The sequence below is a fragment of the Armigeres subalbatus genome, chromosome 2 (assembly GCF_024139115.2).
Source record: "Armigeres subalbatus isolate Guangzhou_Male chromosome 2, GZ_Asu_2, whole genome shotgun sequence".
Taxonomy (NCBI): Eukaryota; Metazoa; Arthropoda; class Insecta; order Diptera; family Culicidae; genus Armigeres; species Armigeres subalbatus.
The window spans coordinates 159,732,239-159,755,745 of NC_085140.1; the positions used below are offsets into that span (position 1 = coordinate 159,732,239).

At 41.3% G+C, this 23,507-nt stretch overlaps 1 protein-coding gene across 1 annotated transcript in view; it reads right to left on the bottom strand.

The window, feature by feature from the left end:
- The window catches only part of LOC134211093 (protein scabrous), a 134,776-nt gene that overhangs the window by 68,526 nt on the left and 42,743 nt on the right, over window positions 1–23,507 (bottom strand). Inside the window, exon 2 of the mRNA XM_062687705.1 lies at window positions 20,770–21,097. Coding sequence (XP_062543689.1) covers window positions 20,770–21,097 — 328 coding nt within the window. The remainder of the gene's footprint in view (window positions 1–20,769; window positions 21,098–23,507) is intronic.

Genomic DNA, 23,507 nt, shown 5'->3' on the forward strand with positions numbered 1-23,507 from the left:
ATTAGTTAATAAAAAAAAAAAAAACGCTAGATTAACTGCATTGGACTGGACGTGTTTATCAAACCTCGAAACGGTGGATGATGCTGTGACTGTTTTTTTATGACAATGTTTACCAAGTAATTCGTGACAATGTTCCGCTGAAAACCCGAAGAATGTCTACAAAATGCCAACAACCATGGTGAAACCCGCAGACTACGGAACCGTCTACGCAAGGCCCGTGAACGTTATTTTCGTTCCAGGACAACTGAGAATAAGTATGCTGTTCAACTTGCGGAAGCTGAGTATAACAGCGTGCATGAAGTTCGTTTCCGTGAGTACATTCAACAAATGCAACGGAACCTCAAAAAGAACCCTTCATCGTTCTGGTCTTTTGTGAATACTCGCAAAAGGTCAGCTGGCATTCCGAATAACGTTTTCTATGGTAATCATAATTCTTCCGCCGACAACACTTCTGCAAATCACTTTGCTGAGTTCTTTCACAGTGTCTTTGAGTCAGATTACCATTCACCACCACAACAATATTTAGATGAGTTACGAAGCTTCAACATCCATCTACCGCAGCTAAACCTCAGTTTTGACACGGTTTTTAACGCTCTTAATGCAGTTGACGTTTCGAAGGGACCTGGTCCAGATCTGATTACACCGTCGTTCATAAAAACTGTGCATCCTCGCTGGCTGTCCAAGCCCTGACAATTTTCAACCGATCACTCGCGGGTGGCGTGTTCCCTGATGCCTCGAAGCACGCATCAATTACACCGATCTTCAAATCCGGCAGCATACATAGCGTGGAAAATTATCGACCCATTTCGATCCTGAACTGTTTGGCCAAAGTACTCCAAAGACTGTTGCATGACAAGCTTTATCCAGCCGTTAAATCCATTATATCAGAATTCCAGCATGGATTCATGCAAAAACGTTCGACGATCTCTAATTTGATGAGCTTTACCAATAGTGTTATTGGATGCATCGAGAAGCGGCAACAAGTAGATGCTGTGTATATTGACTTTTCGAAAGCATTTGATAAAGTTCCGCATGATCTTGCTATTTTGAAACTGAACCGTCTTGGTCTACCGTCGTGAATCGTCAACTGGAATCATTCGTACTTGACTTCAAGAAAAGCCTTCGTCAAGGTTCGTGACGCCACTTCTGATGAATTCGAGATTCCGTCTGGCGTTCCACAAGGAAGTCACCTAGGACCTTTAATTTTGGCGCTATTTATCAACGACGTTTGCGATCAGCTACACTCGGGCAAGCTGCTTTTTGCGGATGACCTGAAAATTTACCGAGTCGTGAAGTCAGCTTTAGATTGCTGTGCACTTCAAGCCGACATTGTGCGCTTATCATCGTGGTGTCAGATAAACGGAATGCAAGCCAACGCCACCAAATGCAGAATCATTACTTTTTCCCGTGTTCACTCACCAATCAGATTTGACTATTCGATGGACCAGTTACCGCTTATGAGAGTTAACTTCATAAAGGATCTTGACCTTACCTTGGACAGTAAGCTTCGGTTCAACGAGCACATCTCAAAGACAATCTCCAAAGCCAACACTATGCTTGGCTTCCTGCGCCGCAACTCTGCACAATTCGATGATATGTTTATGCTTTGAAAACATTATACTGCTCATTGGTCCGAAGCATTCTTGAGTACGGAGTTCAAATATGGGCTCCTTACCATGCGATTCATGCATCACGCATAGAAAGCATCCAGAAACGTTTCGTCATTACGCATTCGCATTATGATAGCTGCCATGGACCAATCCCGATAACCTGCCACCGTATGAGCACAGATGTTTGTCTCATTAGTTTGCAAACACTCTCCAAACGCCGAACGTATTTACAACGACTTTTTATTTTTGACATGATCCGTGACAACATTGAACTGCAGTAGTGTGCTCCGGGAAATCAACTTCCACGCACCTAGCCGCCGATTACGCAATCCCCAATTGCTTTGGACCCCGACGCACCGCACTGCTTACGGTTACAACAAACCACTTGACAGATGTTGTAGATTGTTTAACGTTGTATGTGATATGTTTGATTATAATGTTAATAAGCTTGTCTTCAAAAATAGGATTAAGATACTGTAGTCTGTGTGGTTTTGAATCAAAGATGAAATAAATAAATAAATAAAAAGATGAAGGAGATAATGAAAAGGGCAAAATATATACAAGTTATTTTCAGTTATAGAATGGATATAATGAATATGTGGGATATTTTTTATTTCATTTCTAGATAATGAAATATGTAATGAAATTACAGTCGGATCTTCCTCAGTTGAATTTATAATGTTCATTCGTTTTATAATCGCTGTAATCAAGAAACAAGTTTTGAAGTGGCATTTTTGAATTATTGATTTTAGTCAGTAGAAAGAACTTATGTCACGCGATTTCCCTTAATCAAATCCATTATTCGCTCTCCCAATATGACTACCTCTCGCAAACTAGCTGCTGATAGCAGTCCAAGTTGATTTTTTTCATAATTGTCAAAAACAAACTGCCTCCAGCAACCAGTCTTCGAGAAATGGAAATAGCCAATCAGGTGACTTACTTACTTACTTATGGATCCTGTACACCTCCGGTGGTGCAAAGGGCCGACTTGAAAGATCTCCATCCTGAGCGTTGCCCGGCTATCGCTTTAACCTGTTGCCAGGTTAGATTTCGGTCGACTTCTTTTATTTCTTTATTGAGGCTTCGCCGCCATGAGCCTCTGGGTCTGCCTCTGCTGCGATGTCCCGCTGGGTTCCAGTCTAATGCTTGTTTACAAATTTCGTTTCCGCCCCTACGTAGAGTGTGGCCGACCCAGCCTTATTTCCGATCCCGAATTTCTGTTGCTATCGGCCTCTGGTGACAACGACGATGGAGCTCGTTGTTTGAGATCCAGTTGTGAGGCCACCAGGCCCGAATTATATACCGCAGGCATCTGTTAATGAACACCTGCAGCCGTTGAGTGTTCTCCACTGATACACACCATGTTTCACTAGCGTATAACAGCACAGATTTCACGTTAGAGTTGAAAATTCGTATTTCGGTGCGTTCACTTATCTGCCTGTTTTTCCAGATATTTCTTAAACTCGCAAAGGCAGCCCTTGCTTTCTTGATCCGTGCGCCTATGTCGATCTTGGTACCGCCGTCTGACGCCATTTGGCTACCAAGATATTGGAAGCTTTCAACATTCTCCACTGGTTGCCCGGCTACTGTGAAACTGGAAGGAGTCACCGTGTTTACATCCAACGATTTGGTTTTGTTGACGTTGATGACTAAACCTGCCGAAGAGGAGCGCTCGACAAGGTCGTTGAGCTTACTCTGCATATCAGAGCGCCGTTGCGCGAGGAGTGCAACATCATCCGCCAATTCGAAGTCATTTAGGTGCTCCATGGTTATAGGCTGCCACAACAGCCCGCGGTTTGGTTCACGGTCAATCGCATCTACCAGAATCTCGTCGATTACGATGAGGAACAGTAACGGCGATAGAATACATCCTTGCCTCACACCAGCTACGACCCGGATAGGGTCGGACAAGACCCCATTGTGCAGCACTCTACACGAGAAGGCCTCGTACTGTGCCTCGATGAGGCCGATGATTTTCTCAGGAACTCCCTTGCGTCTCAGGGCGCCCCACATATTCTCGTGATTGAGACGGTCGAAAGCTTTTTCGTAGTCAATGAATACCAAGTAAAGGGACTCTTGGAATTCGTTGACCAGAATGATACGGAGCGTGACAATATGGTCCACACAGGATCTTCCGGCACGGAATCCGGCTTGCTGCCGCCGGAGAGTCGCATCGATCTTCTCCTGAATCCGGGCTAGGATAATTTTGCACAGAACTTTGAGAACGGTACACAGCCAATCAGGTGAGATGAATTCATATTTTATTCTCCTTATTCTTCAACGGCTTTAAATTCCAACAGGAACTTGGCCTGCTTTTCAACATAGTGTTCTATTGCCACTTCCTCAGTTATTCCTCTATTGGAAGTTCCTCAGTTATTAATTTAAAGCATTTATTGAAAGCAATTGCAGGAGTATCGTGTATGGCAAGTACATATAACAGATACGATATGGTTCGGGAAAATGATTCCTACCAGAAAACATGCTAAACCGGATCGGGAATCGAACTCGCAAGGCTAACTAGAGATCAGGGTCCTATCCAATAACTGGAGATCATGGTCCTATCCAATAACTGGAGATAAGGTACAATTCCTCCACAGCAAAACGATAATCTAAAATGTGTAAATCAGTAACGGAATGAATGCAAAAGAGGATGCAAGATTTTTCGTGGAAATACTAAAAAGATATCCTTGAAAATTCCATACGATTCCCCGTTTATAAAATCTCTCCGTGAAAAGTTAGAAATACTTCGAGTGTAAATTATAAGTAGGAACTACCGTTGTATCAATAAGTAGGGCCGAAAGTTGTTTGGTCTAATATGTTGTTTGACCAAACAAACCATTTTGCTGAAGCCCATCTAGTCTACAATTGTTTTGACGAAAACGTCATTTGGCCGAACAGTTCCTTTGGGTGAGAAAAAAAGCATTTGGCTGAATAGCTCAATTGGTCGAAAGGGTTATTTAGCTTAGCTTAGCTTAGACTGACTGTACATATCAATGGTTGAATTGGTCGAAAGGGTTATTTGGCCAAAACGTGGTTCGGCTGAATTGTTCATTTTTCCAAAAAAAAAAAGTCTGAACGACGAATAGGTCATTTGGCAGAATATGCCGTTTAGTTGAAATGTTTGTTTTGCAGAAAAACATTATCGGGCCAAACGAAACGACTAGTTCCATCAAACGATACTTTCATTTGAATGATATAGTCGGTCAAATTACTTTTTCAGATAAATAACCATTTCGGCTAAATTACATTTTCAGCCAAATAAACTGTCAGTGCATCGCTATACGACAAATGTCATTTTCGGTCAAACCATTTTCAACCTAATACCGTTTCGGACAAACGTTTAATTCGGCCTAATGGAATTTTCCTATATGACTTTTGGCCTAACCTTTTTTTTATGTCTTTATTAGGGAGACTTTCAGCCCGAGGCTGGCTCGTCTCCGAGGCCTCACCTATTATTCGTATAAACCAAAACCAACTTGGCGGACAATTTTATATAGCTGAATTGGACATACGGCCAACTAGTCATTTGGCCGAAATGGTCGTTTTTTGTTTTTGCCCCTTGTTAGCAGTCTCCAGCGGAAAGTCTAAAGAAATGTCTGTGTAAATTTCGAAGAATACTTAACAGAAACTTGCCGTCGATTTTCTGAACTTTTTCCTGTAGAAACTTGAAACAATTTTCTTTGAATTTTTTTTGAATTTCCGAAGAATTCTCAAAACTTCAAAGTGGTTGTCATGGAAAATCCGGAAATAATTTTCAAATTAATATTTTGTAGATTCTTAGAGAATTTTTGGGAGAAATTTATCAGATTTTTTTTGTCTGTCTGTCTTAAGAAATTCAAATACTTCTCCAGTCTTGAAAACATCATAAAAAAATGCAGAAAAAAAATCTCCAAGAAACGAACCTGAAAAATCTCCACGCCGATTCACGCCGCCGTCGCCGCTGACTAAAATGGCTCTGGGGTGACGCCGAAAACGCCACCGATATTCGAACAGGTGCACACCTCTATGCAAGACCTCATAAAGACAAAATTATCATGATGGAAAAAGACCTATGTGGCTTCATCGTCTTGAAGACTAACTATTAATAAGGCTTAACAATGCTCAAGACAAAATAGAAAAAGAAAAACAGGAACAATGAATCTTGGTAAAAAAAATAAACGAGATTTTGGTAAGCCTTATTGATACAACGGTAGTTCCTACATAAATCTCGGTATTTTATCTCGGTATCTCGAAATTAGGTAAATTATTGACGTAGCGTAGGTAAAAGATTTGCTGAATTCAGATTTGAAGGGTCTCAGTTAAGTTAAAAGTAAAACGGTACCTAGCGCCTTAAAATAATATTCGCCCGAATAGATGAGCTAGCAATCAATTATCAGGTAAAAGTACAATTACCAATTTACAACTGAAATTAGCTCAGTTGGCTTCATGGTGGTAGATCATTCGGCAGATAGTCGTTTGGACTACTGTCGTTTGAATTCGTCAGAAGATTATTCTTTCTTAATTTTTCTTTAATCCATATTTTCCTGAAACAATGCGCAATAGAATACAGTTTGTTCTTTTCACACGCTCATTTGGATGGAAACCACAAAGACGATAGAATTTGTTTTACTATCATTCGATGGAATGGAATCATCCTTTATACGGAAAGAAGCAATTTCAGTTTGAGTCTTGTCCTGCGTAAATTTGGAGTAAGCAGAAATATCGATTAAATCTATCGTACTTCTATGAGTTTCATCACCCGACCAAATATCAACATCTCGACTTGTGTTGTCAAAAAGGCACGACACATTACACGAGCCATCTCCGAAGCCTCATCACCGCAAAAAAGCAGTTATCCGAGACATGAAATCCAAAAACACTCCCGGGTTGATCACACATTAAAACAAGTGAATCGTTTGTTTGAGAAGTTGAATATGTAACATTTTTGGCCGAAATGGGATTTTTATATGTTTTGAATTCTCGTTTAAAAATACGAAAAAAATATACGAAAAAAATTACAATGTTATGAAAACTCATATGTGAATATGTACGTTATGTACGTTTACGTCGGCCTTCGCAACCTAGCAGCTACTAAACGAGCACGAGACGATTTCTCGTATTTGTGTAAATGGATATGTGCAGATTCTCAAATGCTCGGATCTGATGTCATCCGCGTAAATGCTGCTTAAACAATTTTGCAATATCTGGGACACCGCGACCCTGTTCAGGGAAATTGGATGCAAGGTATCTTAGTGAAGGTACGAAAAAAATGCATCTGACTATGTATAACAACTGGCGGGGCGTGCATTGTTGTCAATTTTCTGTGCAAAGTTGTCTTAGATAGGATACAGGAGCTACAGATATTACTTCTCGATGGCAACTGACATAATTCCGCGCCGGAAGATCATATGTAGACCATATTGAAACGCTTCGTAACATCCTGAAGCAGGTCAACGACTCCCAAGAGTCTCTCTATTTGGTATTCTTTGACTTCGAGCAAGATTTCAATCGTTGGAACCATGCAAATATGTCGAGTGCCCTGAGACACATAGGTGTTTTCGGGATAAATTTGTTGGCGCAGTACAAAGCTTCTACGTGCATTGCGCTGCGTTGTCTGACCCCATTCGGGAAGTCGCTGGGATAAGGTAAGAAAGTAGTCTATCTCCGCTAATGTTCCTTGTCGTAATCGACGATTTCATGCGACTCATCGTGTACCAAACCGTGGGCAGATCTGGCATTACTGTGGAGCAAGAGTAAGTAAAAATATTCTACAATTTTTTTCAACACCTGTTGCAAATTGTGATTGAGTTTTATAAAATTATAATGAAACGCAAAGGAATTACTCACGATCTTATGCAAACTTTGTTCAACATTTAATTTGAATTGAGATATACATTCAATTAATTTAACAAAAGTTGACCTGTACTCCGAAAACTTGAGCCAGCATTAAATTAATGATCCGATGACAATCAATTCATTTCTATTGAATCTACATATTCTTGAAATTTAAAAGTCCTCTGCCTCCGCCTACAAACAAATAAAACAGAAACATTGCGAAAAAACAAATTGAAAACATCATGATTGAATCACAGCACTTCATTCACACGTGGCGCATCTCGCACGCATATCCATACAATATCAGGTTTAATAACGTTTAAATGAAATGCATTAATATGAAACACACCCCATTCTGGCCTGTGATGCCATTTAACGGGAAAATGAGTGCGTCGGTCCGGTCAAATTGAATGAGTGGGAAGTAATTTTTATCATTTACCCATCGCTTCATCTCGTTTGGTATATTGGACCAAAGGTCAATCTCTTCACGCTCATGGGCTTTTCAACTCCCATTCAGCACTGTGTCATCACCCGGGTGACTGCAGGGCAGCACCAATTTTGAACATTCGCGTATCGTAACTTTTATGCCCACGCACACAATCCTAAAAATTAACGATTTCACAGGTACTCTTAGGTAAAGTTTAATTAGCCATGCTTCTACCGCCCTCGGCCCCGTCCTGACCGTGCGTCCGGCTGACGTCAATACAAGAAGGAGCCTCGCCGGGCGGAGCGGGCGTAGGTTGCGCACAAGTGAAGCCATTATGAAATTTGCTCAGCCGAAAGCAATTCGGTGCTGGGTAGGTCAGAGAGGTGCAGGGAAGCCAGCGGGTGAAAAGTTCGTTTCATCCTAAAAGCCAGAAACAACATCGAAAGCGGAAGTTCCGCATGACGTGATACACGGACGGGCAGGTTTCGCTTTTTATTCGTCTGGTCGGCGTTGTTGCTGTCGTTGTCGCTGGATGGTTGTCGTAGGCACGACTACTCGGGGTCGGGAAGTTGTGATGGCTTGTCCTGCGCTGGCCAAGCGAGGACTGCTCAAGTGGTAATACGATGAGGTCTTTCCCTACGTGGACTGTAATTAACATGAGTTTAATTTATGCTGCTGGACTTTGGAAAAAAGGGGATCAGTAACGGACTTTTCACTAACTGTTTGTTTGGGTGTAGAGAAATGATATAAAATCTCCACTCAATTGAGTAAAAGGATTGTTCCAACGCTTTTGAATACTTCACTAAAAATAACATGAATTCTGTAAGTTTTTTGAGAGTTTTAACGGTGCCTACCTGACGTCCTTATATCATGGAAGCTAATGCAAATAATGCCATTACCATAGTAAAAGGTTCTGAGAACATTGTATAAGTGTTTAAATGTTAAAATACATGCTGTGATGTATCACTGATGGGTGAGTTGCTCACAATTTCCCTTACTTTTGTCCACAAGCAAAGCACCCTTTATGGGACAAAATACGACAAACAGGTGTACGCTTCGACCGCGCCCGAGTGCATTGGTCTGGAATGAATTATTGTTGTAAAAAAACACGCGGCAGTGAATCATTCAGAAATATGATTAATATGCATAATTGTCGATGTAGCGTTCGGTGAGATTTAATGCTATGTTGTTCCACAACGGGAAATAAAAATTTAATTAGCAAATTGTAACAATTGCCATCGAACGACGTGCAAATGGTGCTCGGTTTTTCCTTCATTCCTCCAACGCGCGGCGTCCTTTGCCATGCTGATGGCCCCGGGATAAGATCATTTTCCCACAATAGCTTCGAGCGTTGAATGCGCCAGATATTGTTGCTCATTCAGTAACCAGGATGGCCATTTGAACGGAGGGAGATGAGCAGCTGGCAATCTGGCATCGTTTCTCAGCACGACTCTTCCTGGCTGTTGCTACATATCCAAAAGTTGAGGCCTCACCGATTCCGACGAGCTCAAACGTTGGTGTTGTGCTGTAGGCACAAACCGACAACGATGGGAGAAAATAGCCATCACCGGCAGGTCTAGCTTCCTTTTTCCTTTTCAAATTTTCGCATTCGCCAACTTTTTTTTCTTCTCGCATCGATGATCTGTTGTTGAAGATGCCTGCTTTAGTGGCGTTGCGTGGCAGCAAGACACGCTGTCGGTAGATAAGTTTAAGAACAGACGTTTCCAAACCCCAATGGACCATGATATGGCAATTTGAAGGCCACCATTAGGATGAATAGCAGATGACGCCAATATTACAAGCAGAATTGGTTTGCGGATGACGTTTTGGGGTTTTGATAGCACAAATCTATTATATGTAACTGGTGTTCTACAGAATCGCAATACTCCACCTATGACCTATTCATGTAATAAGTGAAACATTTAGCTTTTGATTAATAACAGATTGCCAGATTTGCATAGTTAGTTTTGATAGGAGGAATGATAAATGTTTGGTTATTGTCGATAACAAAGTTGGAATTTAAATCCGCATTCCCCCGATTTCGAAGGGGACGAAATTTATTATTAGTGAGAAAGAATCAGTCTCCAGTTAGCCTTTTGAGCAAAGGCGTAAGATTTCCAATGCGGAGATGCCTATCTCGGCCCAGAATGTTTTCGGATGGGAAACATTCTCGACTCCCTGGGCATAATGTATTCATTGTATTTGGCATGCAAGATACAAGGTTGTATGCTATAATAAAATAGCAATTACAAAGCTCAGCATATGAAGATACAATACCGGGCAAAATACAATGAAATATCTTCGCGCAGCATTTTTTTTATGTTTTATGTTGGATCTATGACAGCATTGCAAACCGAAAGCATCTTATTTTAAGCTATTTCGAGTAGTGGTCGCCCTATTTAAGAATAAAAATGATAAAACTAAGTTAGATGTTATATTATACGGTCTCTCGGGATTTCAAGAAGTGCGAATAACTCAGATTAATTTTGCGTAGAAATTCGAAAGAAATACTCCGTGGAAAATTAGAAGAATTACCTGTGACAATTTAAGAATAAATCGGTGGAAATTCAAATAAACTTCCCGTGGAAAAGTGAAAAAGTTTTTCCATGGGGATTCAAAACCTCACATTTGCTCTATCCTGGAGTGATGGAAGGTTTTTCTTCCTTTTCCCACATGCTATTGGGTACCCAAGGATGAAGAATCTTCTTCTTCTTCCCTGTTAAAATCCTGTTTTTAATTTGGTCAACCAAGGCTGGTCTGAGGGGCCCTCCTTAGCCGTGCGGTAAGACGCGCGGCTACAAAGCAAGACCATGCTGAGGGTGGCTGGGTTCGATTCCCGTTGCCGGTCTAGGCAATTTTCGGATTGGAAATTGTCTCGACTTCCCTGGGCATAAAAGTATCATCGTGCTAGCCTCATGATATACGAATGCAAAAATGGTAACCTGGCTTAGAAACCTCGCAGTTAATAACTGTGGAAGTGCTCAATGAACACTAAGCTGCGAGGCGGCTCTCTCCCAGTGTGGGGATGTAATGCCAATAAGAAGAAGAAGAAGAAGGCTGGTCTGACCAAACCTTTCCGGACGAATGGCGACTAAGTTTCGTTCCTCTCAGTATCAAGAACAACGTCTCCTACCGAGCTGCTTGCTTCCAACTATCCGTCAACCTCCCTGACCTCATGTTTCTTTAAGCTCATCGAGAGGTTGGTCAATCGCTGGCTACGCGAAAACTTTAAAGCAAACAAACGTTTCGACTTTCGGCTCCTATTTCACCAGTCTACTTGACGTCCTCCAGTACGCCTTCGAGCAGGGTACACATACGGAGGAACCTCTTGACGAATGGAGTCTTTCAAGCATGATCCGATGAGATTCAAGATTCAAGAAATTCCCAGCTTGTAGCCGGAGCACACCAGGGGTCGGTCCTGACAGTCACCCTGCTCCTTTTTGCCATGGATTGGGTTTTTGGTTCCAACTTCCCAATATTCAAATTTTCATTAGAGCTGATGAAACTCGAATGCGTATCAAAGCCCAATCTACCGTAAGCACTGTCCTTCGTTGGGCTACCTCGGTAGGCTTCACGATGACCATCGAAAGATGTGTTCGTGTCCACGTTTGCAGATGGAAACACTAATTGTCCGGGCCGAATATTAAGTTGGAGGTACATCATATCCCTAAACAAAAATCTGTGAAAGCGTCTGGGGTTTTCATTGAACGTGGATTAACCATCCTCAAAAATTCTTAGAAATGGAAAATATTACCAGCAAAATTAGGATAAATTTGGGGCGAACCTTATTTAAGTTCCATAGGACGTATAAAAGGACGTTCCGCCTGCCGGTTGGACAGGTTGACATAGTCATGGTCATGGTCAACATAGTTGATAGCCGTCTGATCTACGACTTGGAACTTTCTTGCCTGGCCCACCGTTACCTCTCCGATAATTTGTCACCAGTTATCTGCTCCAAAGCCGTCTTTTTTGTCGAATCCACATCTGGACATCACAGGGTTCATTTTTTGTTGAGCTCGGGGGACATCTCAGAGGTACTCAGAAGGTCAGTGGTAGAGTTTTTTACAAGGCGAGTACAGGAATCAAGAGCGCAAGCTTACGGATGGGATAGTTTCCAGTAATTTCCAGTCAAAGACTCCGGTCAGCTTGACGATCTCGGATAATCTTCTGGCGCCGAAACCGTTGTAGTTTTGCATTGCCACCACATACCATTCAGAAAAAAATGTCGGCACTCCAGAATCCACAGCAATGAACGCCAAAACACAACGTTCTCTTTAAATCCAGGGTTCTGCAGATTGCCTGAAAACATCATTACCTATCTTCTTGTGAGAACCGGCATTAAAGACCGGCGCTTTGCACCAACGAAAAATACAAAAAATCAAGGACACCACCGTTTCCTGGACCGGTCTGCGAAGTTTGCAGAAGTCGGAAAAGGTTGCCGAACTCCGAAAAGCTCGGTAAAGTTCACGAGGGTTCTCAAGGCTTGTAAGGACTCAGAAACGTCAGTAATGATGTACGAAGCTACACAAGGGACTGTTATAGCTTTCGAAGACCCGTGATGGTCCAAAGAAGCTTTTGAAGGTCAGATGTCTTTTGGTCAATACCAAATCAGATACACTGCCAGAACTATCTATATAAGATATAGGGGAACGGTTCGCCACTTTATCTCATAACTCCTATTTTCATCCCATCAAAAGCTTCTACACGAAAATCAACACAAATTTTTTTTAACCCAGTTTCAAAGTGTCATAAAGTGAAGTGATTAAATTAAGAAAGTTAGTTCGAATGCGTTTATTTATTTGGAGGATCAATGGCGATTGCTATTAAAGTTTCAGCATGATATTTTTTTCATCAAATTTCAAAAACGCTGCTAAATTCGGTTGTAGGCGCCTTCATTAGTTCGATTTTGGGAATCCTCTTCTTATTATTTCATTTATTTAGTCTACATCTAAACAGATAACACTGAATCAACAATTTGACGCCACAATACACGGTTCGAGGCCGCATCGCCCTACGCTCGCCAAGTCGTTTTGCACCTGGTCTGCCCATCTCGCTCGCTGCGCTCCACGCCGTCTTGTACCTGCCGGATCGGAAGCGAACACCATCTTTGCGGGGTGCTGTCCGGCATTCTTGCAACATGTCCTGCCCATCGTACTCTTCCGGCTTTAGCTACCTTCTGGATACTGGATACTCTTCTTATTAACAAATCGTTTCATATCACTGATGCCAACAAACCTTAATAATGGCGATTTTATGCAGTTTTTATTATATTTATTCAGATATAAAGCTAATACAAATATTCGAAAAAATTTCTCCCCCCATCGGGTTTTCTTTTGCCTAAAAATAGTAATTTGAGAGGCAGCCGTAAAACTTCCGGAAACTTTGGAGAATTCACTTGTCATAAGACGAGTTTGTACCTCCCCATTTAATTCCACCACTTGATTGTACCTCGACAGATACGAGTCAAGTACAAGACACTGAAGACGACCTTACTGTTGAGGTCGAAATACGTATCTGTCAAGGTACAATCAAGTGGTGAAATTCAATGGGAAGGTACAAGCTCGTCTTATGACAAGTGCAGACATTCCACTAAAAAGCTCAAAAAAATTTTCTTAACAATTTAGAGAATTTTCAAAACATTTTTCAACAAATCCGAGGAGTATTTTTTATTATCCTCCCCCTAGGACATAATTTTAATTAATATTTGTAATGGCTTAATTGATTGAAATAATGAGTTTAATTTGTATCGTGTACCTACTTTGAAACTAAAGTATTCATTACACTGTTTGTCATTATGACGACGCAGCATGCGTGAAAGAATGAAAATTACAGTTGTACATTGATTCCGTTTCCCTTGGGGCCCTTGAATACACGAGTGAAATTTATTTTGGATTCCCGAAGACATAACAATTTCTTCGCTAGTAGTAAGAGTAAAATCAGCAGTGATTCAAATCGTTCGGGGCTGTCAGTTTGAATATGAATCTGAAACATTCATCTTCCCAGCAGCTGTTCTAGATTCATTTTTCATACCAGCCAAATGTCAAAAAAATTAAACTGGTATAACGCTCCCTTCTATTTTCTGCAGATTTGAACCACGATTGAATCACGAGATTAAAATATTTTCCAATTGTTTTGGTTTATGAATACGTCATATTATCTACTTTGCAATTACGGCGCCTTTCTTGGCGCCAACATTATGATTTCATTTAATTGAAAATTTGAAAAACATTAATAGAACTCTGCTGGGGAAACCAGCGAGTTTGTTCTATTTTGCTCCAGATTCAAACTAGAATAGTGGTCGAAAATTTGGAATTAAACTGAATCACTCCTGATTTCATTCTAAGGTTGTTTGTCGAGGGCAAAACATTCTTTTCCAGATGAACACCTGATTGTTTCGTAAAATGCTACCTGAAAACCATAAAATAGTTTTTATGGATCATGTTCTAAACATTTATGGATTATTTGTCAAACGTTCAGAGAAAAATAGCAGGAATGATATTGTTTTTCTTGATAATGTTTAACGGTATATTATTATTATTATTTATTCAGACTAAGGCCGAAGTGGCCTGTGCGGTATATAAGAGTCTTCTCCATTCGGCTCGGTCCATGGCTACACGTCGCCAACCACGCAGTCTACGGAGGGTCCGCAAGTCATCTTCCACCTGATCGATCCACCTTGCCCGCTGCGCACCTCGCCTTCTTGTGCCCGTCGGATCGTTGTCGAGAACCATTTTCACCGGGTTACTGTCCGACATTCTGGCTACGTGCCCGGCCCATCGCAGTCGTCCGATTTTCGCGGTGTGAACGATGGATGGTTCTCCCAACAGCTGATGCAATTCGTGGTTCATTCGCCTCCTCCACGTACCGTCCGCCATCTGCACCCCACCATAGATGGTACGCAACACTTTCCTTTCGAAAACTCCAAGTGCGCGTTGGTCCTCCATGAGCATCGTCCAGGTCTCGTGTCCGTAGAGGACTACCGGTCTAATTAGCGTTTTGTAGATTGTCAGTTTGGTACGGCGGCGAACTCTATTCGATCGGAGCGTCTTGCGGAGTCCAAAGTACGTACGATTTCCAGCCACTATGCGTCTCCGAATTTCTCTGCTGGTGTCATTTTCGGCAGTCACCAGTGAGCCCAAGTACACAAATTCTTCTACCACCTCGATTTCGTCACCACCGATGCAAACTCGCGGTGGGTGGCTCACATTGTCTTCTCTTGAACCTCCTCCTATCATGTACTTCGTCTTCGACGTGTTGATGACTAGTCCGATCCGCTTAGCTTCCCTCTTCAGTCTGATGTAGGCTTCCTCCATCTTCTCAAAGTTACGTGCCATAATATCTATGTCGTCGGCGAAACCAAATAGCTGGACGGACTTATTGAAAATTGTACCACTCGTGTTAATCCCTGCTCTTCGTATTACACCTTCCAAAGCGATGTTGAATAGCAAACACGAAAGACCATCACCTTGCCGTAACCCTCTGCGGGTTTCGAAGGGACTCGAGAATGCCCCTGAAACTCGAACTACGCACATCACCCGATCCATCGTCGCTTTGATCAACCGTATCAGTTTATCCGGAAAACCGTGTTCGTGCATTAGCTGCCATAGCTGGTCCCGATCGATTGTATCATATGCGGCTTTGAAGTCGATGAATAGATGATGTGTGGGCACGTTGTATTCGCGGCATTTCTGCAGTACTTGGCGAATGGCAAACACCTGGTCCGTGGTGGAGCGTTCGCCCATAAAACCCGCCTGGTACTGCCCCACGAACTCCCTTGCAGTTGGTGCTAGTCGACGGCATAAAATTTGGGAGAGTACCTTGTAGGCGGCGTTCAGCAATGTGATTGCGCGGTAGTTGCTACAATCCAGCTTATCGCCCTTTTGTAGATGGGACACACGACACCTTTCATTAACTCCTGCGGCAAAACTTCCTCCTCCCAAATCTTGGTAATGACCCAGTACAGCGCTCTATCCAGTGCCTCACCACCGTGTTTAAATAGCTCTCCTGGTAGTTGGTCAATCTCCTCCTGGATTTCCTGGAGATCCAGAGCCGGTAGAATTATGTCCTGCGCGCGTTCTCCCAGGTCCATCACCATACCGCCATCTTCGTCTGCCACATCGCCATTCAGGTGTTCTTCGTAGTGCTGCCGCCACCTTTGGATCACCTCACGCTCGTTCGTAAGAAGGTTCCCGTTTATGTCCTTACACATATCGGGCTGTGGCACGTGGCCCTTACGTGAACGGTTTAACTTCTCATAGAACTTTCGTGTGTTATTAGCGCGGTACAGTTGCTCCGTTTCTTCACGGTCTCGATCTTCCTGCTGGCGCTTTTTCCTCCGGAAAATCGAGTTTTGTCTGTTCCGCGCCTGTTTATATCCTGCCTCGTTCGCCCTCGTGCGGTGTTGCAGCAATCTCGCCCATGCTGCATTCTTCTCTTCCACTAACTGCTCAAATTCGCCGTCATACCAGTCGTTTCTCTGATCCAGGGGCACCGTGCCAAGTGCAGCGGTTGCGGTGCTACCAATGGCAGATCGAATATCTCTCCAGCCATCTTCAAGAGATGCTGCGCCTAGCTGCTCTTCCGTTGGAAGTGCCACTTCCAGCTGCTGCGCATATTCTTGGGCTAGTCTACCGTCTTGTAGCCGCCCAATGTTAAGCCGCGGCGTCCGACTTCGACGCGTGTTGTACACCGTCGAGAGTTTTGAGCGCAGGCATACTGCAACGAGGTAGTGGTCGGATTCAATATTCGCACTGCGGTAAGTGCGGACGTTCGTGATGTCGGAGAAGAATTTACCGTCGATTGGAACGTGGTCGATTTGGTTTTCCGTTTCTTGGTTAGGTGATCTCCATGTGGCCTTGTGGATATTTTTGCGGGGAAAGAAGGTGCTTCGGACTACCATTCCGCGGGAGGCTGCGAAGTTTATGCATCGTTTAACGGTATATATATTTTCCAATTAATTGCTAAATTTTAGCTTAGTTATGCATCCTAAAATTCAGTGTTGGTAAAAACTCAAAATCTCAAAACTCATGGATGATTCAAATCAAGCGTGATTTGAAACGCACTCAACTCAGCACCTAAAAATTCATGGATGAGTTGAATCATCCATTTGAATCATCGTAGGTTTTCTTTTGTTCTCCTTCGTTAAAAACAGTGAATTAACGTTTGTCGCATAAAATTATTTACACTCTTGTAAGTATAAGCAATAAATTTCCCCTAAAATTGATTTCAAATGCGTTTTTGAACCAAAATGATTTTTTGGCAAATGAGTGAAATGATGCGTTTTAGCATGAAAAACTCAAGCGTGATGCATTCCTTTAAAATCGCAGACGATTTCGTTCGCACGGGAGCGCTCGTTGATTGAGATTTATGAGTGATTTTACCAACACTGCTAACATTATTTTTTATGGATACTCCTGAAATTTTATGGATTTATGGTACCGTTTTATGGGACATTCAGATGTTACTTACGGATCGTTTTTTTAATTTTTATGAATAGTTTTTGTGCATTTAACGATACAAAGTAAGGGCTGCCGTTTGTCGAGCTATCCATTAGCTTACAATGTAGGCAGAATATCAACTAGGGCCAAAGTTATGGACCAAACACGAAAGGGTGCCTACAACCAAACATCTTCCCCTACAAACTTACCTTCAAAAATATCGTCATTTATTTCTTCAAGATGGATTTAAATTTCCTGTATGGCCTTTTCCTTTTTAACGAATCTTTCGTACATAGTTCATAACACTAAAGAAAACATGCAAATCGATTTTTTGAACCACCCTAACGATACATGGTTCGAATAAAGTTTCTCCCCATATTCAATTTTTTTGGGCCATGGAAGCTTTGGCAGGTGCGGGCAAATTGAGTGCAGTCATTTACCAAACTCCCCATTTGTCCATTTGTTTTTTGGACAAACTATTGTGAAAAATTCATTAAAGGTGATTTTCCGATCGTAAATGTCACCTTCCCTAGCGCCCACTTTAGCTAAAAAGTCCACATTCTCATTTCTTGGTATCAAGCAGTAAGAAGGGACCTACGACATAATGATTATGAAAGACAGTTTTGATTAAGCACTCAAAGCTTTTCGTATCCCGTTTAGAAGATACATTAAGTGCTTAACCAGTTTAATTGAACAAACAGCCTCCAGAAAAATAGACTGTCGTTAAAGATGGAGAAATCAGGATTTAAATATTCTACATGTGTATAAAAAGATTATTGAAAATAGAGTAATTTTCGTTCCTTCGTATTTTTTCCGTATATCTTTGGAGAGTGGAGTATATTTGTAGTTTAGTATTTTTCAATAACTGACCTAATACATGAGAAAATATTTCTCTAACTTCATACACCTTAAATTAAAATTAAATTCTAAAATTTAAAAAAATCCATTTTGTGGAATTTCTTTTTCCAAACTTTAAAAGTTTGTTGAAAAACTGAAAAAGGTTAATAGATTCAAGAAATTATTTTAATGGATGAAAAACTTAAAAAAATTTCAATAGAACCAAAATGTGAAATTGATGAAATCGCGAATTAAAAATTAAAGATCGGTTTTAATCGGAATTGAAATTAAAAGATCGGTTTTAGAAAACAAAATAGTGACTGTTGTTTCTAACATATAAAAGTTTCTTTGGATAAAGCAGCTTATTATAAAAAATAAGTATTCTGAAACACCCACTACACGAAAGCATTGGTTTTCTTTTGCACGTAAGTGCTATTGTAAAATTTTCTGTTGGTGGACTTTATCAATATATTTTTGGGTCAAATTTGCTTTGCAGCTCTCCCGATGCACACCCATGACATAGAAATGGAGAGCATACACTTTCACGTCATGAGTATTAAGGAGTTTTATTTTAAATAACAATGTCCCATAGAGACCCCGTGATATGAAACTTCGAATAATATTAGCATGAACTTGATATATCCAATCGTTTTTAAATAATCTAATTCTAATCTAAATTGTATCCAAATCATAAAAGGGTTGGCATGATCCGCCGGTTTGCCAAAGAGCCCAGTAAAATAAAATAAAAAGACGTTGCCAGTCCCTGCTCCACCGGTGACCGTAAGAGACATACTTCTCGCTCGAAGATGATGTCTCCGGGCGTTTTTGTTGTTGCGTTTCCGTTCTGCGCCCGTCACAAATTGCCACGTCCGCTTTAGCAAATTGAACAATTCCGAGTGCAGGGTTTGCGGCTGTCAGTTGTGTTCTAACAGTTTTCTGATGTTTCGCTAGAAGGGCGGATCACTTGTACCATCAACCGCAACGGCGACGGCGGTGACGACGATGATGATGATGATGATGGCGTAGCTAACGATGACAACAGCGACGACGATCAGGAGACGACTTGACATCTTTGTGAAATATCCTCAGGTGCCGCCAGCTGGGTGGATGGGGAAAACCACCAGATGAAAAAAATATCAACTTAGGGACAGTGCTACTGACAGTGGTCTCTACGCTTACGTGTCTCCGCGGTGGGCTTCCATGTATCGACGACGAGAGTACGTTTGCTCCTCGGTTGCGCATCTTGCGGAAAGGATGCCTCGTGGCCACAACAGGATGTGCAGATTCTTTACCAAAGTCAATTACGAAATCTGTAGAAACGCTTTTCGCAATAAGAGCTGTTTATTTCCTCCTACTTTGGAATTTTGTTTTGTTGTTTCTTTGGTAGTCGACTGTGGAGCTGCTGCAGCTGTCATGAAGCGATTTGAATGTGACGGTTCATGGAATTGTGGCAACTATGAAATAGGATGAGAAGGAAATTGTTCCGCTCGGGGCACTCCACCATCGGACGTGTTTAAAATGGTTTGCTTGGGGATGACAGTTGAAATGTCCTAAATTTTGATGACATGCCTTTCGGCAATACTTAGCGGGGTTCTTGTTAGGGGAATTCGTTTCGTTCTTTACATTTCTAGATTCATGTTGTTCGAAAAATGTATTCTGCCTCATTCAATTGCAATATGCTGGATTATGTGAGGGCTTTAGGTAGCCTAACGAGAAATGGTGTATGATTTATCATTCCTGATACGGCGAATTGAATTTTTAGCTCGGAATGAAATGTTTACAACTAAAAACTATATGAATGCTAATTATAATTCTGGATGTTGAAAACCGGCCTATGGGCCTGGATGTTGCAATAGAATAAGCACAAGCAGCCTCTTTAGTAGTTTACAAAAATAAATTACAGCTACTAAAACAAATAATTACAAACTACGCTTTGATTGATTCTTATGCCTTATGAAAATAGAGAAACAAATTCAGATTTCCCAAAATTATCTTCGTAAAAAATATAACCAGACCAGGAATGCATTATTCGACTCTATTTTATGCAAAACGAGTTTAAATAATACAGTCTATGCATAAAGCAGCAAAAAATATTCCGATTTTCGTACTGTGAGTTGAACGGCAGTACATTCAAACGCGCACTTCAGATCTCGTGTCTTTTCATTTAGATTTCTTAATGCATTCAATCCCGGGCAGAAGCCGTTAACCAGAATAACAAAACATGATATGGACTTGACTGATTTAAGAGATAAAAGAACAGGCAACAATATCAAAAATTTGCATTTAAATATCATTTAAATATCAAGATATGCTATGGATAAAAACAAACTAATGGCACATGATATTGATTGCTTCTTGCTAATAGCACAACTTGATCTCCTCATATTTTAGTGCAAAATGTTGATATTGTTGTCTTATTTTTTATATCTTCAACGACTTTAAAAATAAACAACTCATTTAAACTCATAAGAAAACAGTGTTCTATTAGATATTCAAACCCCCCATGTTTACTTATTGAATTCCTATCAATGTCATCATGATATCCGCTCCCTCTGCAACCGCAAAAGCTGCCCATCGGATAGCCATAACGCTCCCCGTACCCATCATCACCCCCCGCTGCGTCATACAAAACCGCTCCACCTACCTTCTCGTGCTGTCGATTCAGGCTGCGTCGAATATCTTCCGCGCTCTGGACGGCCTCTTCGCGTAGCTCCCGTACCAGCACCTCGGTTTTTTCCTGCCGCGAACGGAGCGACTCCAGCTCCAGTCTCATGCTGGAATAGTCCGCCCGCAGCGTATTGATATCTTCCATCAGTTGGTTGCGCAGCTGGGCATCCTTGGACACGTTGCTCGACGACTCCTGCAGCTCGGCCAATTCGGAGCGGATTTCCGCTATGGACTGCGACAGCCACTGCACGGTGAGGCGTTCCTTGTTCGGGGAATTGCTTTCCCGCAGCATTTTAATATCGTCCCTGGTGGGTGGGAAAAAATGGAAAAGATACAGAAAGGATGAAAATAAATAATCAAACCGGGAGTTCATTATTTTCTATCAAATGGAATTTGTGTCCATTTTTATCTAATGAATGGGATATCGATTCTGGTGGTATAATAATTTCATTCAAGCTATTCGCTTGGGTTTTCAATTAGAAGTGTTAATCAAATGGCCAACGACAATATGGATTTGAATAATACTTGATGTTTTAGATACTGTTTTCAATATTTGTACACGTTAAACTTTGTTTGAGATTAAATTGACCCAATTGATTGATGTTTTCTTTATTTGAGTAGTGTGTGGATGATTTTGCGTAGCATAAGCTATGACGCAGAAAAATACAAAAATCCCAAAAAATGAAGACAATCCGTGCCATTAAAAAAAATGTCATTATTTTAGCGCTTAAATAGTTTTATTAGGCCAGATAGAAATTTATCAACAGTTTTCCAATTGTAGACTTCTTTGAAAGTCGATTTTCCTGTTTTCGTTCACCTTATCCCGTGGTGACCTACGCCGTTAAGCTAACCAAGCGTTATTGCCCTTTGCACCCAACACGCGAGTACACTACCCACTAACGAACAACCGAGAGGTGGCACCCACATCAACCTTCTTCCGTCAATGCAGTAAAACACACCACTAACGAAGGGTCGACAAACGAACGAAGTGCGATTTCCGAAAGGACCTGCCTCCGGGCGACCTGATCCAATATTGAAACATTAAAACACAATTTGGCTGCCCACACAATGACATGCCACGAAACGAAGTGTAGTTGTGTAGCTGCAGTAAGAAGGAGCAGTGTCTATACATTGCTGGAAGGAAAACGAAAAAAAAAATGTCAAGAGAAAACTTTGTATCGGACAACTTACCCTCTGCTATTGAGAAGGGGCGAAATTCGGAGCACTGCCGAGCAATAATTTAAGGAAATCATAATATGGGAGACTAAGGGGGAGTGGAACAACTTGTTTCTTTTTTTCATGAACCGTGCTCCTGTTGGTTGGGAAATGACTGCGTCAGGGCATTAAACGTAGAGTTGATGCTCCTTTTTATTTTCGTTCATCAGCTTTCAGCTGCGGGGTACCTTTCGGGGAAACTGGAAAGGTCAAACGCAGTCTCAGTAATCTGCTCCGAAAAGAAAAAGGTTCCTTAGAAAGGGTTGCGTTTCTTGTAATTTGCCAGGAAGCGAGAGGTGTATATTCCATTGAATTCGTTCGGTTGTCAATTAATTGTACTTTAGTAGGGTGGGTGAAGAAAAAAATGATACTCTATTGGGACTTGGACAAAAAAAAACGGTTTGAATTTCAAGCATGTCATTCAGCTTAATGAGTCACTAATCAGTGATGGTGCTATTGACCAAGTCACGCAAAAGGTTTTTCGTCATCTTGTTCGCTAGCGTGCCATTTTGTTTGTGATAATGATACCCTATTTGATGATACCCTATTTGATGGTTTTTGGTCATGATATTTGTTCCAGATCAAATTAAACGCAAAAACGATATGTCATTCTCTGAAAGTGAATAACGACGAAATCGCTAAATTAAGGCTTGTTCTTTCTTCATTTATTTTCGGTAGTTAGTGCAAAATGTCATAGCCGGACAAATGCTGTTATGGTTCTTCTATTATAACGATTTCCATTGGAATGACATTTTTAGTCAACAACACACCACGCGTCCGTTTTTAATTTTGTAGTATGGGCAGTAGAAGGAGGCGCATGGTACAACGTTGCTTGACGTTGCGAGGATATCGTCCACGGATTATATTTCAATGTGACTCTCACACCTCGGAAATGTTATCCACGGATATCGACATGAGAAATTAAAAACGTCGTCCCGTTCCAAATGGGGAGCGAAATACAGAATTTCGGCAATCAAAATCGAAAATTCCGCCAATAGGAATAAAAATTCGGCCTAAACTCTACTCACAATGTCAGGCTAGATTGATCAGTGCTCCATCATTATGCGCAGTTGAGATTCATTAGAAACGGAGTATCAACCAAGAAAGTTTTTTTTTTGTTCGCAGTACAATGTGCATCAGAAAGTTGGCAAACAAAAATCGATCGTGATTACTAGGGGCTCCAGGTATCCCGAACAACACATTTGTGATGGAGAAGTTATTATGACTTATGTATTTGAGTGTCTGCAATCAAATCTGCCTAAATTGCGCTACTCAGGATGAAAATATGGCGAGAATGTCCAATCCTGATTTATGTCTGCTTGTTATATCATCTCGTTTTTACTATTAAGCAAAAATATGTAATAATTCTTATTACTAGGCAAAAATGTGTGCTAAACCAGACATATGTCCTTTGAACATGCACTATCGCATTCAAGTGTATGTATCACTAGAGTGGGGCGCAGTTGTATGGAAAAATGCAAACTTCGTCTGATCAAGTGA